This window comes from Oreochromis niloticus, linkage group LG10 (genome assembly GCF_001858045.2).
Source record: "Oreochromis niloticus isolate F11D_XX linkage group LG10, O_niloticus_UMD_NMBU, whole genome shotgun sequence".
Taxonomy (NCBI): domain Eukaryota; kingdom Metazoa; phylum Chordata; class Actinopteri; order Cichliformes; family Cichlidae; genus Oreochromis; species Oreochromis niloticus.
In genome coordinates this window covers 1,092,206-1,110,416 of record NC_031975.2, presented here as the reverse complement: position 1 = coordinate 1,110,416, position 18,211 = coordinate 1,092,206, and the positions used below count along the sequence as shown (strand labels likewise).

The window sequence follows — 18,211 nt, the reverse complement described above, 5'->3', positions numbered from 1 at the left end:
AAAGTATTGATCAAAAAATGCTCGTGACACTTTTATTTATCTTGGGAAAAAAGCTTAATGGTGTCCTAAGAATAATGCAACAGGCAAATAACAACAAAAATGAAGGGAACCGATAGTCAGGTTGGACCCATGGAGGTCCACGTCGGGACAAGAAGAGCTCGGCTCTTTATGATAGCTGGAGATGCTATCGATCAATAAGATGCACTCCTGAAATGCTGCTCTATAAATATCCCAACAGGATGACTTCCTATAGGCAGGAAATGGAAAAGCAACAGTAGCTGCTGTATAATCTGTGTCGCTGTGAATTCCTTTCTACTTCAAAATGGCTTCAGAGCCGACTCTCTGTTCTTGTCGTACGAACGCTCGCCCCTCCTTTCTCCACGAGTCGACGTGGAGCGTCTGAGTGATTAATGCGTAGCTGCAGGGAGTTCCCTCTGGCAGCAGGGACAAGGAGGAGTGATCTCACCACAACCCTGAAATCCTCTCAGGCAGAAAAGGAGCGAGGCAGGCAGACGTTGGTAAATATTGACCTTGTGCTTCCACCTATACTCCCCTGCTTGCTGCTCTCAGCTCTCTGCCGTGAGATAAGGAACATACACATTTGTGTTCTCGCAAAGACGAGTCAAGCTTCCGCTTTGCAGGGTTTTTTTCTTTTTTGCACCACGGTGTTTCCTGGTGACAGGTCCGCTTCATATTTAGCTTCACTTTCCCCCCTTCGTGGTGCTTGTATGCTGAACCACCAAGACTGCCTCGGTCTGTTTTTTTTATGCTTTCTGTGCGTCACCATTTATACTCTGGTGTTTGCTCAGGCGTATCCATCTGTGCTTATTCCTGTACTGGTCTCCAGCCAGTGGCCCTGATAATGCCATGTGTCTCCCTGGCCTCGGGGGTATCCCCATATCAGCAGGATTTCCAGGGATTCCCCTCTGCATCCTGACGTTATACCTCTGTTTTCCCTCCTCTCTCTCTCACACTGGCACGCACTAAAAAGCCTTTCACAAATGCACCACGCACATAAACGGGGCTGCTCACCATTCATCCCCATGCAAGCTCAGAGGAAATGAGTATGGAAAAAAACTTTTGATACTGGTGGATCACACTGTGCCGTGTTTCCTTGGAGACCACAGCGGATCAGATCGTGAGTGAAAACTGACCACGGATGAAAGAGCAACCTCATTTTATTCCTTCGCCTCTGCTTTGTGAAAGTTATTGTGTCGCTCTGTGCTCATTGTTGATTTATTACAGAAGAAAGGAACACGAAGTCTGACGGCTGACCTTTGTGAAATAAAGAAGTGAACAGAAGGTCAGAGCTGTTTAAAGGGCATTACCTCCCAAAATGAAATGGAAAATCTTGGAATAACAAGTTAAAAAAAAAAAAAGATCCCACTTTTTAAACAACAGTGTTGTATAAACCCGGCTAAAGGTTTTAGCTGCTGTAACAGGACCGCACTGTTAACTGTAATACAACTGTTGGATCAGGGTACAGTGCGGCCAGATGAATAGTCGGTCCTTCACAGTCACTGCAAAAATGCAGCAGGGCAAAGCAAAAAGGTTCCCTTTACAAACTGTAGTTGGAGGTTTGCAGCCTGCTGTCTGCAGCTTTTAAACCCAGCAGCCCTCCTCCTGGTTCCCATACCAGGAGTGGTGATTGAAACAGTCATAAAAAAGTTTCCAACTAACAGCCACCCAGTGTTTCACCAGAATAAGCATTTAGACCAGGGGTCCCCAATCCCAGTCCACGAGGGCCGGTGTCCCTGCAGGTTTTAGATCTCACCCTGGGTCCACACACCTGAATCACCTGAAGAGTGTGTGTGTGTGTGTGTGTGTGTGTGTGTGTGTGTGTGTGTGTGTGTGATTTGCTTTTTCCAGCCATCCACAGTTGATTAAAATTCAGCTTCAGTGTCGCTTTCTTAAATGTTGCTGCTCATTTACTTCAATGAAGAAAATGTCAGCAGTGTCGACTGGATCCAAGAAAATAAATTAAAAAAATATATAAAATTATAGAGGCGCCCATCATGAGCACCAGTGTTCCTCACTGGTTCGAGCTGATTTGACACTGCATGCTCCATCACATGATAAAGGTAAAGGCCACCCTGCCCACAGTCACAGTCACTGAGTGGACAGTGATGCAGGAGGCAGCGAAATCCAGCAAAAAGGAAGCTTTTAATGCTGATATCTGAATCCAACGTGACAAAGTCCAAAAGCAAACATGAGTCCAGGACTGTTTCTCGTAGTCTTTCTCAGACTGCCTTTTAAAGAGGAGGTGCCCCCTGCTGGCCAGGAGTTTAAAAGAAGGTTAAAGGCAGCTTTGACCAGGGTTACCCTTCAGAACCAAAGAGCTACATGTGAAGTCTGTGGGCCACTGAGTAAATGTACCACTCTGTTGTCATGGACAGTTTTTAAGGGGATAATAGCTTAAGTATAAAAACTGAACTTTTATGCAAACAACGGCGGTCTCCTCTCAGGTGAAGTCTGCCGCTGATCAAGAGCTCCTTTGAGACTAATCGGTGGGTTTAAGTCAGCGACTCGTACACGCTCGCAGTTACAGGAGAATCGAGAGGGAAGAAAAGTACTTGTACTGTCTCCTACTTTGACTTGACTTCTTTTCCATCAGTTCACTACAGCGTGTTTCGTAACCGTGACCGATAAAGCCAACTGCAACTCCCGTGTTGCTTGCATGTGTAGAGAAACAAAAAATTGGAGAAAGGAGTGCCAGTATGGTGCAGACGCCGGGATACAGTAGGAGGTGATGTTTCTGGATCACAGCAACACTTGATAAACAGGCTCCTCGTTTATCAAATTGGGCTTTTTTTCTTGTTTGTTTGTGTTTTAGCCTTAAAGACTTCCTGTTTACAGCCAGTATTTACTTTTTACTGCTTTAATATGTTCAGTACGTTTCTGCTTTGCCTTGATGGTGGCTAATTTTAGCCTAATGTACTTTGTAAATGCCATTACTAAGTTACTTCACCAGCACACTTCTCTGTTCCGGCTACTTTCACACTATAGTCTAATATTTATAGTTATATCCCAGTCGTTAGCAGCCAGCTGCTAATCAAGTGCACTAGATTAGTTGATCAGCAGCAGGCGATCGCCTCTGTGCATCTATAAAAGGAGAAGCTTTGGCAGTTTGCCGGCATGAAGCATTTAGGTGTGTGTTAACACAATGCAACGAACTTCCCGGGAGTTGACGTCCCAGCAAATTCACCTGAAGCTCAGACCACACAGTTCTCACTGAAACTGCATTTTAAAAAAAGCCCAAGAGCTACAGACTCTGCAGGCCTCAGCATGTTAGATGTTAAAGTTTACAACAGTGCAGTCAGAAAAAAGCCTGAACAAGTACGGCTCGGTTGGAAGGGTTTGGAAGCCGACTCGCTGTAGAAAGAACACGACAGTGCGTCTGAACAAACCGCGAGGCTCCTGGAACAACGTCTGCACATATGAGACCAAAGAGTCTGAACAGCCAAACACAGCATATCAGCACAAACGCCTCAGCAACTGTGCATGAGACAGAAAAGGGAAAGAATCAAAGCGTTGCAATGGTCCACGCCAGGTCCGTGTATGTAATCGGTTCCCAGGTTGCCTCCAATGCATTCACCTGAAACTTCAGTACGAGTCAGGGATCACCTGAGCCACAGCCGACCGATTACAGTTCAGCTACGTTTCTTGATTGTGATGCGACTGAAAGTTTCCTTAAAGCAGGAGTGTGACTGCTTTGTGCTTTCAGTGTGTCTGTGCGCTGTTGTTCACGTTAAGTCACGTGTCCGTTATTTTAGTGAGCTATTGGAGTTTGTTCACTCAGTTTTCGTCTTTTCCGTTCTTACACTTATCACCAGCCGGTTTCTAATTATCTTCTATCAGCTCAAAACTGCATTTTGGTCCACAGGACCTCGTCAGTGGGTTGGATCCAATTAGCTACTGAAAATATGAAATAATATTTTTTTTACTGCTCCAAAATCGGGCAGATTCACACAATTTGAGCCGTCATGATCTTTTACAGCAGTGGACAGCTGCAAAACAAGGAGCAGCCACAGTTGTAACTGGCTAAAGGTCCCACCTCTCTTTGCTTTGGTCTTTTTCTCTCTCCAGATGTTCATCCTAGACAAGGTGGAGGACTCCAGCTGCACCCTGCACGAGTTCTCTATAACTGGTTCTACGTATGCCCCTGAGGGACAAATGTGAGTACCACCGTTCTGGATTTATTACTTGATTTGCCTGTGTGCTTTAATAACTCATTACATGGAAAATGTTTGCCGTTAAGCCTTCCAGATTTTATTTTACCAGCAGATTCTACAGCGAATGCAAAACAAGTTAAAGAGCCACTCCCTCTCCTTTCCCAGCTCCTCCTTTCTTCTAAACCAGATAAAACATAAATGCAATAAATCGATGTGCTCTGAGATTTGATACGCCGTCAGTTTGCAGGAATAGTTTGAGTAGCTTTGCTTCAGTTGGTGCCACAGCATAAAAACAGCGAGCAGTCCCAGTTGGTTGTGTTACAGCATATATAGCTTTAATTATATATGACCCATAAGTCTCAGTTGTACTTTACTCCCATTAAGCGCCTTAATGATCGACTATTGTTAATGTAAACTTGGACAAACTGATTTTTGACCCTTTTTGACGTCGCCTGTGACACTTTTGAAATCTCAGAGATGTAAACTGTGCAGCAGTGAAGGTAGGTGGCCTCTGAGCACAAGCAGACAGGGGCAGGGTGTTGCGGTTCATTGTATATACATGCTGTTTGTTTCACTGTTTGCTGACTACATCGCTCTGACTCTGGATGAACCTACGGTTTCATAACAGCAGCGTGTGGGTTACTGTGTGGGAGCTTGGCTAGCAACGGTTGCAGTCTCTACTGGGAAGAGATCCATGGTTGTCATGCAATGAGCGCACACACACACACACACACACACACACCCACCCAGATACACTCCTTACTGCTGTCCCAGCACTGTTTCTCCATCAGCTGTGGACCGTGAACCCCATTCATGGGTATTGGTGAGATTGCCGTGTGTGCAGTGGAGCGAACTGTGACGTTTTATGTGTGTGTGTGTGTCGTTCTTTCAGACTCAAAGACAACAAGCCTGTCCAGTGTGGAGACTATGATGGACTTATGGAGTTGGCCACTGTGTGCTCGATGTGCAATGATTCTTCACTGGACTATAACGAGGTCATTAGCACACACTTTGAACACTTTTAAGCTCCAAACAGATCCATCGGTCTAACTTTCTACGTAGAATTACACGAATGATATTTTTCATAAATATTAGCCCTTAAATACACACACACTGCTTTTTTTGCTTTTTTTCCCTTTTTCCCAACTGAGCTAATTTTACTCTGGTGTATGATCTCTTTTCTCTGGTTTGAATTGCTTTTCTCACCTATTTGTCATCGCCATGGTATCATGGTAACCATGCTGAGGATAGAGGCCAGGCATACAGCACTTCTAAACTCCAACGTATCCTCCACAGACAGTCTGCTTCTGTTCTCATAAATGGCTGTTTGTCCGCTAATTTTGTACACTTTGAATAAAGAGTCTGATTGAGCCAAACCAGGAGAGAGACAAGAGAGTTGCAGAGGAGCCAATGCTGGAGGGGAGCGAGGTGTTAAATTCCCATCTACAGCCAGTCGCACAAGCAAATGATGTGCGATGTGCCGTTACTGCTTCATCTTGACTGCCGGCTTACTGCTGGCGAGGGCAAGCCACTTTGCATGCATGACTCAAACGCTATGGTGGAGGTCGTGGCGAATGACTTGCAGATATCCTTTCAGCATGTTTGTCCAGTCAGTCTTGAGCTATTTTGACTCCATGGAAACGAACATGAAGCCACAGAAGTGTCTGCTTCTAAAGCAGTTGGCCACAAATAGTTAACATTTAATGCTTGTAATAAACACAAGTGTACCAAATGTTGAACTTTTTCAGTTTCATTCAATGTTTTTTATATTCATTTGGCGCCAAACCCCAACAACAACAGTCACCATAAGATAAAGACCCTCAATAATACAGAGAAAACCCAACAGTCGGATGAATCCCGACAAGCACTTTGGTGACAGTGGGAAGGAGAAATTCCCTTTTAACAGGAAGAAACCTCCACAGACCCAGGCTCAGGGAGGGGCGGAGCCATCTCCCGTGACCAGTTAGGGGTTAGGAGAGGGAGACGGGACAAAAACCAGTCCAAGGAAGAGCTGATCAATGCGTTTTGATGAATTTCTTCTCTCTCGCAGGCCAAAGGGGTTTATGAGAAGGTGGGTGAGGCCACAGAAACAGCTCTCACCACCTTGGTCGAGAAGATGAATGTCTTCAAGACGGATCTGTCTGGACTCACCAAGGTGGAGCGTGCCGGTGCCTGCAACTCAGTAAGTTGCCCCTGCCACATGATCCTAATGTGCATTTAAAGACGAGTACTGCTGCATACGAGAAGCAAACATGGTGGTTTAATAGTCAGCTGTGTGAAGTCTTGCTGACATGAGATGAAACAAGTAAGAAGAGCTGAGCTAACCAGACCTCAGCAGGTTTCTCTTCATTTCTGCTTAAGGCTGTTTAAGCTTGATTTCCTACTCAAACTGTAGACCTGATATCAAACTCACAAGCAGTGCGGCTCCTTCCTGCCTCTGTGCAACTTTTGGCGTGTTCTTAAGAACACGTCTGACACGATACAAACTTCATAGGCTTCTTACGGCTCAGTGCTCCATATGGAGTAGATGATCCAATTAGATTTTGGAGCAGACGTTTGCATGAATTTCCATATTGATGAGGGGACGTGGGTTTCCCAAAAACCTCACACTTTAAATCAGTTTTAGGCTGACTCCAGATGTGTAGACCAGATGACTTTTTAGGGACCTTTCTGTTTTATAGTAATAAAGAAGAACAGATATTACCCTGTAAGTAGTATTGACAGCACATTACTTTTTTCAAGGCAGTCAACCCAATTTTTTTTTCAATTAATTATGTATTCATTTATTGGAGTGCCCATTGTGAGTCAGACAGGTGAGCTAATCAGTGGACTGGTCTTTAAATGTCCAGTCAAAGATTTGTACGTTTTGGAAACATAAAAAAACTCCTGCAGATGCAACATCTGCGGACTTCTGTAATTACACTGCTGCACTGCCTATGAGGAGCCTGCTTATAACATTGTGCCACGTCATATATATGATGACGATGAGTCAGCAGGTAAGGATGAAGTGTCCCACACAAGGACGACCCATTTATTTAAAAAAACATAAAACGATAGTTGATGATCAACAAATGTTTGACTTCAGGGTGTGAGTGTTTGCTTGTGAGTCTAAAAAAAGTCACACACACACACACACACACACACACACACACACACACACACACACACACACACACACACACACACACACACACACACACAGACAAATATTTAACAGCTTTGCATAAAGCTAATCTAAACTTAACAACAGCAAACAGCAGAGCTCATTACAGGGTTTTATTTTCCTTTTAACTGTAACTCTGAAACGAGCTCCTGCACGGTCTTGGTTAATAGATGGATAAATGTGAACTGTTACTTTACAATAGCAGGAATCTGCAGAAAGTTTTAGATGAGATGATCTTAAATTTCTCACATACAGAGTTAGAGAGCCGAAGAAAGAGGCAGAAAATATGTGTGCCAAACTCTGTTTGATAGAGAGAAGAGGTTTGTCACACTCACGGATTTCAACATCCGTCAGCTGTTAGAAGCCGTGTGTGTGTGTGTGTGTGTGTGTGTGTGTGTGTGTGTGTGTGCGTGTGTGTGTGCGTGTGTGTGTGCGTGTGTGTGCACCACAGTCATCTGGCTGAATCAGCACACACTCTGACTCTAGAGGGACACCTACTGGTAGAACAAGACTTGACATGCAGGGTTGGTTTTAGGTGGATTCTTATGTTCCTGAGTAACTCTGCTCTTCTTTAGCTCATCTTTACAATCACAGTTTGATGATTTTTGCACAGCTGTTATTGCCAGCCACCCTCATACAGGTCCATTATCATTAAACACCAGCGGCAGAAGTCAGACATCCTGCCGAGGTGGTTGATTGCCATCCTTCAGCTGTCAGCAGCTCAGCCAAACCTCTGTCAGCCACCAGGAACACAGCTAGTTAGCTCAGTCTCTGGCTCTTTGTCACTTTATCCCCCTCCTCTTCTTTTTCTGCATTTTCTTCTGCCATGTCAGCATTTGCCCTCTTTTTCATCTGTCAGGTTATCAAACAGTTGATGAAGAAGGAGTTCACCCTGGAGTTCTCTCGTGACCGCAAGTCCATGTCTGTCTACTGCACCCCTGTCAAGCCCGGGTCCCAGAGCAAGATGTTCATCAAGGCATGGCTGAATAACACGAACTCAGATAAACACAAGTTTCATTTCATTTGAACCATTTTTTTAATGTTCTTCTTTTGCCAATTGGATTGTGTCCCCTCAGGGTGCGCCCGAGAGCGTGATCGAGCGGTGCGAGTATGTACGGGTGGGAAACAGAAAGGTGACGCTGACACCAGCCGTGCGCGACCAGCTCATGTCTAAGATCAGAGAATGGGGGACGGGCAAGGACACCCTGCGCTGCCTGGCGCTGGCTACGCACGATACTCCACCACGCAAGGAAAACATGGAGCTGGAAAATTCCAGCAAGTTTGTAGAATATGAGGTACGCCACAAGATTTCTCTATCCAAACATCACAGCTTAGAAGTCCTTTTGTTCCCACATTTAATTGAAATAGGCTTTGTTAAGTTTAATGAGACGATTGGGTACTAGTTTGCGTAGTAGTAGTAGTACTTAGTACTTTCTACACTTTGTTCTTCGCTCCAATAGTTTCTTTGTTGTTTAGGAAGAATTTGGATCTGATGTTTTTTGGCAGCAGTAACAGAAAGGTGTCCCTGATGTGGTCCTGCGTAAACTAACCACCCCTGACGCTGTTTGTTTTCCGTGTAGCTGGGGCTCACATTTGTTGGCTGTGTGGGCATGCTCGACCCACCCAGGAAGGAAGTGATCGGTTCAGTGAAACTGTGCAACGAGGCAGGTATCCGTGTTATCATGATCACAGGGGACAACAAGGGCACGGCCGTGGCCATCTGCAGACGGATCGGCATCTTTGGAGAGGACGAGGACGTGACGGGAAAGGCCTATACAGGCCGCGAGTTTGACGATCTACCGCAGGAGGCGCAGAGAGAAGCCGTCAAACGGGCACGGTGCTTTGCCCGCGTTGAGCCAGCTCACAAGTCCAAGATCGTCGGATACCTGCAGTCGTTTGACGAGATTACAGCCATGGTAAGGAAAACTAACCCCGTACAAGTAACACACCTGCGTGTTCCAGCATCTTTTTCTTTTTGTGGCAGTGGCACAGCACTGCTGCCTTTCTCCTTCCTGTAGCCATTCGCTGTTTGAATGACTTGTCAAAGATGCATGAGGAGAAGCCAGTGAGGCATGACATGTTCCAGGTCTCTGTGAGGCTGCTCTCTCAGACGCCGCTATCACAAACTGTCATCTCCGGTCCGCTCGGCTGCTTCCTATCTGACACGCGTCTCAGAAGAGAAGTTGATCCGCGGGAGGGAAACAACAATATCACCATTTGCCCGTCAGACTCACTTCACCATTCACGGCAGTCTGAAGCTGCTTTCAGGCCCTGCCTCGACAGATAAATATCGCTCCTGCACAGCTTTAGTTTAATCCCGTCATGGTGTGAAAAGATAATGAGCCTTTGCACAGTGAGTTAGAGTCGTTGCTAGTTAAACTTGGGCCTCCTGAGCGAGTCATCCTTCATGAAAAATGAGTGTGGGCTCGGTATTTGAGAGTGGACTTGTTCTTTTCTGACATACATGTACTGTCACAGTGTTGGACACTCTGATGGCCAAGTTTCAATGCTCAGCTTATATCTCTAAGTAAGGACCATTTAAGGATAAGCAAGTCTTATTGAGAGACACTTTTTAATGAACGATACTGTTGACGTTTCCTTTAGTGCCCCTCTGTTCTTTGAAACGTAATAATCCAGGTATTTCCTCCTGGTTGCAGACAGGTGATGGTGTGAACGATGCCCCGGCCTTGAAGAAGGCAGAGATCGGCATCGCCATGGGATCCGGTACAGCTGTGGCAAAGTCAGCGTCTGAGATGGTGCTGTCTGACGACAACTTCTCCACCATCGTGGCTGCTGTGGAGGAGGGCAGAGCCATCTACAACAACATGAAGCAGTTCATCAGATACCTCATCTCCTCAAATGTGGGAGAAGTCGTGTGGTGAGACAAGAGCGCAGTGAGACGCAGCTGCCGGGCGGGGGACTGTCTTTGTGTGCGGCTGACGTTTGTGGGTCTCTCCTGTTTCTGTCTGCAGCATCTTCCTGACAGCCATCCTGGGTCTGCCCGAGGCTTTGATTCCAGTCCAGCTGCTGTGGGTTAACCTGGTGACCGATGGCCTGCCTGCCACCGCCCTGGGCTTCAACCCCCCAGATTTGGACATCATGGATAAACCACCCCGCAACCCTAAGGAGCCACTCATCTCTGGCTGGCTCTTCTTTAGATACCTGGCCATTGGAGGTATTATTCACTCAGATGTGAATAAATGATTGTGCAGTTGTCACTATGTGGGGTGGTATGGTGATGCAGTGGTTAGCACCGTCACCTCACAGCAAGAAGGTCCTGGGTTTGAATCCAGTCAGGGTTCTTTTAGTCTCTCGGTGCATGGGTACCGGGTACTCCAGCTTCCCTCCACGGTCCAAAGACATGCATGAGTTAACATTAACTGGTGATTCTAAATTGTGACTGGTTGACTGTGTCTGTGTGTTAGCCCTGCTGATTGGCTACCTGTCCAGGGTGTCACGCTCCTCTCGCCCAATAACAGCTGAGACAGACTCCAGGCTTCTCCTTCTCCAGTGGAAGAAAACAGATGTGTGGCTGAACGGCCTAATGATGACCAGTATTTGATTATGTTGGATGACAGTTCATAGATAAAGTGAAAATAGCTTTAAATGCAAATTTACTGCAAGAAGAGAGTAAAAAAGACACTTCATATTTAAACGATGTGTCAGCATTTAACTCCAGCCCATCTGGATATGATGCTGTGGTACTGTTACTGTGGCAGCTGCCAGTCCTGCTGCTGATCACCATAGCTGTCTAAATCAGTAAAGGGTAAGAAAACCGTGCATAAAGTGCCACGCCCATATTTGCTTGCTCTTGTTGGAAACACTTTTAGAAAATGTCACTTTGATCGAATTGCAGGTGCTACATGTGAATGTTATATGCATGTGGAATTGCAACAAATGAAGTGTGACATGAATGCAGAATTATGTATATAAATAACATCAGTGCCTGATACTAGGTACAGTATAGTATAATATAGTATATGCCAGATTATTTTCACATACAGGCTCTAATGAACCTAATTAATCTCCTAAACAGGGCTGTCTAAAGAGCTTCTGTGCACCTGCGCCCCTTTTTTAAATCTAAGAGCAGAACAACTTGATGCATTTTCTAACACTTTATCGATGGTAATTTAGTTAACGTCGATAATTTTCCGCACTAAAATCGACAGTGCGCCTTATGTATGAATTCTGGTTGTGCTTACTGACCTCAAACCGATTTTATGTGGGACACATAATGACTTTGGTAAACTACGGAGCTGCACCGCTTGATGGATTATTGGAGCATTACGGCTACCGTAGTCAGGAGCCTCGCGGAGTAATCTGGGTCCTAAACTCCATCAGCTTCAGGTCTCAAAGTCAAACGAACACTGCAGCATCACTGAGAGTTACAAACTGTCTAAATTCTTTCATCTTTAATAAAATGATCAGCATTGATGCTTTACCAGGTGTAACAATTAAGTTTAACATCCAGGCATCCATGAAAACAGGATTTATTACATTTAACAGAGTTAGCAGTTAGCAGGAAGTTAGCTCGCTAGCTTCCACCTAAACATGATATAGCATGTTCTGACTGAGAGATTTCTGAAACATTCAAACGTACAGCTCTGCTATCACTTCCAACATAAATGAAGACAGAAAACTAAACAGCAGTGACGTTTGTAGGGTTACTGAAGTTGGGCTAGTTGGTATATAATGATGTGCTACGTGATCGCTAGCTAGCTGGAGGACAAACTCGATAAAAGTTAACGTGAGGGTTCCCGATGGTTAGGGACAAATGCAATCGCATGGCAGGATGCTGTAAACAGACCAAACTTCAGTCAGGAGAACAACTGAGATAATCCATCCACAATACCAGGTTAGTCATTAATATACTGCAACAACATGGGAATAGAGCAGCTGTGATAGAATTCAGCATTAATGAATCAATGGTACAGAAGTGGAGGAAGCAAGAAGAATGAGTTGAATAAAGTTTGACTCATCTGAATGTTTTGTTTTTGCTTACTGCTCCTTATAATCCGGTGCGTCTTATGGGTCCAAAACGATGGCTGTCAGTAGGCCTAGCATCTTTTGTGTTTTTTTTTTGTAATCAGTCACTCATGCCAACATGTTTATTTTCCTGAACAGCTTCTCCTTTGTAAGGTTATTACATTTTATTCTTAGCACACTGAATAACTGTAACCTTACACTTTGTCTGTATAATATTAAATTTGTGACTGTGCGTCTATCAATATCTGGCTGTGTCTCACAGATAAGAAACGGCATCTCTTGTTTGTGTATATAAATATAAATGTATGTCTGTGTTTTCTTGCAGGATATGTGGGTCTGGGAACAGTGAGTGCAGCCACATGGTGGTACCTGTTTGATGAGGAGGGCCCACAAGTGTCTTTCTATCAGCTGGTGAGTTGAAAAACAGAGTTTATCTGACGTAGCTACTGCCCTAGGAGAACATGAGCTGTATTGTTTCCTGTAATACTGTTTACCCCACCTCTATGCATTCTTTTCATTTGCTGCTGTTTGATGCAGTAACGTTTGATGATCCCAGCAGCGGACAGGCATAGAAAGAGAATTAAGATTTCTGTGGATTGATTGCATGCAGAGCTGAAATGAAGCCAGGGTTTGGCAGCTGCCCCCCACCCAATCTGAGCCGAGTCCCATCAAACCAGGTCGCAGAGGTCCTGGTGGCATCCTGTCAACACACATGCACGAGTGCACGCTAACCCCGCCTGTCTCTCTCTTCACAGCGACATTTCATGCAGTGCACTGAGGACAACCCCATGTTCAAAGAAATAGACTGCGAGGTGTTTGAATCTCGCTACCCCACAACCATGGCGCTGTCTGTGCTGGTCACCATCGAAATGTTCAACGCGCTCAACAGGTCAGTCGGCTTCAGAGCTGATGTCAGCGTAAACGAGCCTTAAATGTCACAAACGTCAGAAATTTACTCAAAGAAAGCGACGCTGTCATTCAACGAGACAGAGCTCCCTTTGAGGAAGAATGATGCGTGCAAACATCAGCTCTGTTCACTGTTTGAAGGACTGATTTTTGTTTTTATATCCTCCACCTGGTGAATGTGCTTAACCGCATATCTTAAGAAGAGAAATGACACTTTATTGAACAGAGCTATGAAGGGCCATTAGCTCTGATTTGAAAGAAATGCACGTCCAACTTGACGAGGTCTGATCACCACAGATGGAGTCCAAAGATAGTCCAGCCTAACGCGGGCACATCTGTTAATTTTCATGCAGCTTGCTGGAATATTTTCATCAGTTGTTTTTTTTTGCAACATGAAATGTTAGCATGTTTTCATCTATTTAAACTTCTCTCTACAGTTTGTCTGAGAACCAGTCCCTGCTCAGGATGCCTCCCTGGGTCAATATTTGGTTGCTGGGAGCGATCATCCTCTCCCTCTCCCTCCACTTCTTAATCCTCTACGTCGAGCCTCTGCCAGTGAGTACACAGGACACGCAGCTGTTTGAGCTTTTTAAAAAACCGCTGCATGCTAATAATCCTTAGCGCTGTATCGTGGCCTAGATTCACAAGCCGTGTTTTATGAGGCTGATTCTTTTGCCAGTGATGACACAACTTGTCTGTCGTCTGCAAAAAAAGTAGGATGGCGCTGTAAGTCTAATGTAATGCAACAGCCAAATGAAACTATATGTAGGTAAATTCATAGCTAGCGTCATGCAAAAAGCAAATACAGAAATGCTGTGAGTCAGACAGAAGGTGTTAATAAAGGTTTGCATGGCTCCATTTGATTATGTTTTCTTGCAGGCTGATGTCTTTGTGGTCTGCATTTTTCAAAATAGTTACAAAATATTAAGCTCGCATGTTAGAAAAGGCTTCTGCTGCAGCTTTGTCAACATCATCGTCTGATTTCTCTTGTCCTTCAGCTCATCTTCCAGGTGACCCCTCTGCGTTGGTCCCAGTGGACTGTGGTCCTGAAGATTTCCTTCCCAGTCATCCTACTGGATGAGGCTTTGAAATATTTATCCAGGAACCATCTGGAAGGTATGTTAAGCCCTACTGGCCCGGTTTTTAATTTAATAAGCAATTTTTTTAAATTAATAAACGAATCTATCTAACGATGCTTGTTCTGCTCTTTTTCCTTCTCTTCTGCATTTCTAAATCAGCCTAAACTCTTTTAGTCTCACCTTCTGTAAAAAGGTACTTGACTTTCTTTGTGCTGCTTTCTTCCGTCTCCATTCGAACCTGCCTGCTGGCCGATGGTTACGTGTTCTAAGCCTGTGGGTTTGGTTTTGTGTTTTGGCAGGTGATGAGGAGAAGAAGTATCGGAGGAGATGGCAGCTGAACTAAGACCTCTCCCTCAACACACTCACACAGTTAGACACACAGCTACCCTCTTCCCATTTTTGAGCTAGGAAACGTTTCTCTCCCCTGCCCTCGTTCCCCACTTCTGCATGTCCAACAAACCACCACTAGAAATGAGCGGGGCTTGCATGAGAATGAGTGTGTGAGAAAGCGAGAGCGCTTGTGCTCCTGCAAGCATGGCTTTGTGTGAGTGTATGAGCAGGTCAACGCTGCGTGTGTGTGTGTGTGTGTGTGTGTGTGTGTGTGTGTGTGGGAGGACACAGACGGATGCAGACCTGTCTTTATAGTTGCAAGAGCAAGAAACAACTGCAGAAAAGAAAAATACAACTGCCCAGGGCTCTGCTTTTTAAAGGTTTCTGCTCATTTTTTTGTTGTCTGTACAGTACAAACATAGTGGTGGACTTCTGGGGGGAGGGAAGGAGAGGGGAGGACGGGGGAACAGACATTGATAATACTGGGTGGGTGGGGTGGGGTGGGGGTGGGACTTGGGGTTTTAAAATCAACACAGAGACCAAAAGAGAGACTGAGAGGAGAAGAATCTGATGGACACACTGACAAAAAAGCAAAAGCATCAAGGAAAGGATGTGGAAGGTGAAAACAGCCTGGAGGCGCTGTGAGGAGAGAGCCACGGTACCCACGCGTGTCCACAGAAGCATTATTATCAGGAGGTGCTGCCCAGGCTTCTGCCATCACACTACTGGCAGTGAATTCCAGCCAGCTCTGGCCTCATCAGCACAACACGATTGTATCTCTGGCCAGTTTGTCACAGCGCTGCTCCTTCATCACCCTTCTGTCTTTTACGCTCGACTCCTCTCCTTCGGCCTGTCTCTGCTCTCTCTCCGTCTCTTTCTCGCTCTCTGTGTGAGGAGGCAGCTGTGGGCCCGGGGTCGTGACTCTGTCGGGCTCTTCGGTCGGGTTGGGGTGCGGAGGTGTCGCTCCGCCTAAAGGTGTGAATAGCTTTACGCTGCTTGGCTGCTTCCTTTGGCTCTAAATTCGAGGGGCTGAGGTCGGCTCACACACTGGGCAAAGAAACGAAATTTTAAAAAGTCAAACAGCAACCAAACCAGCATATCAGTAGAGTAGTTGTGATCCAGCCCACTTAGCTGGCCCTCTTTAGCTTCACTATAATGTCCTTCTGCTTCTTTGCTGCCACTGGAAAATCTCTGCGAGTCATTTCATGTAAAGGTTAAAGGTGGACGGGAAACTGATGCTTCACGGTTCCTGCATCATGCGGCTTGTCTTCACTCAGCTGTGTCACACCCTGAACCAGCGCTGAGGTGTGTGTGCATTATAGCCTTACTTGAATAAAGTTGTCTAATTTGATGTGATAGGCTTTTTTTTTTTTTAGTCTCAATCGCACAAATGATGTAGTTTAAAGTAAGTTAGAGAAGTAAGTGGCTCGTCTCAGCGTCACGTGGACATTAACAGTGTATATATTAAGCACATTGAACATCCATGCCTTACACGGCCCACTGCACCTCCACATTAAACGTGGTCCAGATGAATGTGTTTCTGCCGACCTTTAATGAGCATTTTACCCATCACTACCACTTTACACTCGCGTGCCCGGACCGTGATTCTCATACTGATCACGTGAAGTCTTAAAGACTCTGAATGTGGCTTTTTTGGTTTTTCTTGTTCTGCTTTGTGTGCTGCTCCCTCAGCTCCTCCTGCTTTCTCAGTGCTATAGCATTTCATTTGGGTATTTTATAATTATTAATAATAATAATAATGTATTTGACTGAATGAACCCGCAGGGTTTGGATTGTCTTTTAAGTCTTAATTCTGGGTTTTGTGTGGGGCCCTGGTGCTCTGTGGACTGGGTCAGCTGTGTTTTTGGACTCTTATTGCTTCCACATGCTGCAGAGAAGAGAGTGTACACGTTTTTAAAAAAAATCTTTGAATAGGTGGAATAAAAATGGGAATCTGCACACTGTGTCCCTCATACTTTAATTTATTAAAGCAATGATATGTTGTGGCTGTTGTGTGTTTAAAGGTAGAGCTGCAGTGATTGTTTAAAAACACTGAAGCACTACAGCCATTAAAAAACAAACAGCTTAAAGTTTAGCTGAGCTCCCCTTCAAGGCCATCTTCTTGTGTACCTCAGTGCGACAGCCGGTTTCATGTTTCTCCCTGGAGGTGCTCTTCTGACCACTTGTATGTGGTCATATACATGTGGTGATGAGAGGTAATGGTGATCATCTGAAAGAGGACGGTAAACAACCTGAGCTGAGGCTCGTGCCGCCGTTCACCTTAGAAAACTTTTGCCCGTCCGAAGTATGAAATTTTCAGCGTGCACACTTTGGGGGAGCTGTCTAAAAACAGCAGCTGGGTAGAAGTCAGTCGAGGTAAACTTCATCCTGGAGCAAGAGGCTCTACAACAGAGCAATCTTCTTTTCTTTTTTGTGTTCGCACCAAACGATTACTATATTCATATTAAAAATGGCTTTTACTTGCAGCACGGGACTTAAGGAAGGGTCCAATGATAGATTTTTTTTTGGGGGGGGGGATGAATTGAACTGGGAATTATCAACACAGTGTGCAGATCTTTTTTTCCCCCCTTTCTCGTTTTCAGACAGCATTTCAAACCCAGTACTTATTTTCAGTGTGATGCAGAAAATGTACCCTTCAACACAATCGCATCCAGTCTGCAGCTGTTTACTGCAGTGTATGCAGCTGTACTACACACTCGTTTTGTTGCTTGGTGATGGGGTTGTTTTTTTTCTCGCTCCAGGGAATAGCTCGCCAAAGTATAGATGTTTCCAGTTTCGCATGCTCTCTGGGGTCATTCTTGGAATGCACAGTAGGAAATCGACTTAAGTAGACGAGGCAAATTTTAAAAAAATTACACTATAAAGTTTGTTAAAACACCTCACCAGTTTTAATATCTATCTACATATATATTAAAAAATAGGTTTTAAGTGCGGACTAGTCCTTTAACTATAGACCACAAGCTGGATTTTGACTATACTTGACATAAAGCAGCCTTTATGTTAAGGTTGAGCTTTTCATGATTTTTCCGTCACCACCGTGAGAATGTGGCACCTCTTTCCAGACCAGCAGATTCCACATCCCTGTCCCAGATCTCCAAGGCTCTGTAACATGCTGGCACTATAGGTCTGCATAGCCTTGTTATTTACTACTGAATCCTCAACTCTGTACAGACGCTGAGAAAACGATCGCATGGAACCTTGTTACTGTAATAATAACCTATACAGTATATAATATTTAATTTTTTTTGATAACTTGCATCAATGAAAACCTATTTACAACAAGAGACGGACTTACAAGACTTCATGTTTTTCTTTTTCTTTGGAGCACATGGTATCTAAGGACCTCCTTTGTTTTTTGTCTGTTTTTGTTTTTTAATTATTATTTGTTTTGTTTTCTTGTAGAATAGAAAGATTGTTTCTTCATGTTTTCATTTGGTTTTTACACTTGTGGGGTTTTGTGTCTTTTACTGTAGGGAGAAGAATATGATGATATCATGTTTAGGATAGACGAGATTAATGCTTACGCTAATAAGTGGCAATGACATGGAACATTT

At 44.7% G+C, this 18,211-nt stretch overlaps 1 protein-coding gene across 3 annotated transcripts in view; it reads left to right on the top strand.

The window, feature by feature from the left end:
- atp2a3 (ATPase sarcoplasmic/endoplasmic reticulum Ca2+ transporting 3) overlaps window positions 1-15,012 on the top strand; it is a 39,249-nt gene extending 24,237 nt beyond the window's left edge. For 2 of the 3 annotated variants that reach the window (XM_005462989.4, XM_005462991.4), the window contains 13 exons: window positions 4,087-4,175; window positions 5,065-5,167; window positions 6,223-6,354; window positions 8,195-8,311; window positions 8,412-8,630; window positions 8,916-9,251; window positions 9,993-10,213; window positions 10,308-10,510; window positions 12,647-12,732; window positions 13,077-13,210; window positions 13,665-13,782; window positions 14,226-14,343; window positions 14,606-15,012. In XM_005462989.4, coding sequence (XP_005463046.1) covers window positions 4,087-4,175; window positions 5,065-5,167; window positions 6,223-6,354; window positions 8,195-8,311; window positions 8,412-8,630; window positions 8,916-9,251; window positions 9,993-10,213; window positions 10,308-10,510; window positions 12,647-12,732; window positions 13,077-13,210; window positions 13,665-13,782; window positions 14,226-14,343; window positions 14,606-14,649 — 1,920 coding nt within the window. In that variant the 3' untranslated portion in view covers window positions 14,650-15,012. Of the gene's footprint in view, window positions 1-4,086; window positions 4,176-5,064; window positions 5,168-6,222; window positions 6,355-8,194; window positions 8,312-8,411; window positions 8,631-8,915; window positions 9,252-9,992; window positions 10,214-10,307; window positions 10,511-12,646; window positions 12,733-13,076; window positions 13,211-13,664; window positions 13,783-14,225; window positions 14,344-14,465; window positions 14,500-14,605 lie in introns of all 3 variants that reach the window. The other variant, XM_005462990.4, reaches the window with a different exon arrangement.
- The last annotated feature ends 3,199 nt before the right edge of the window (window positions 15,013-18,211 follow it).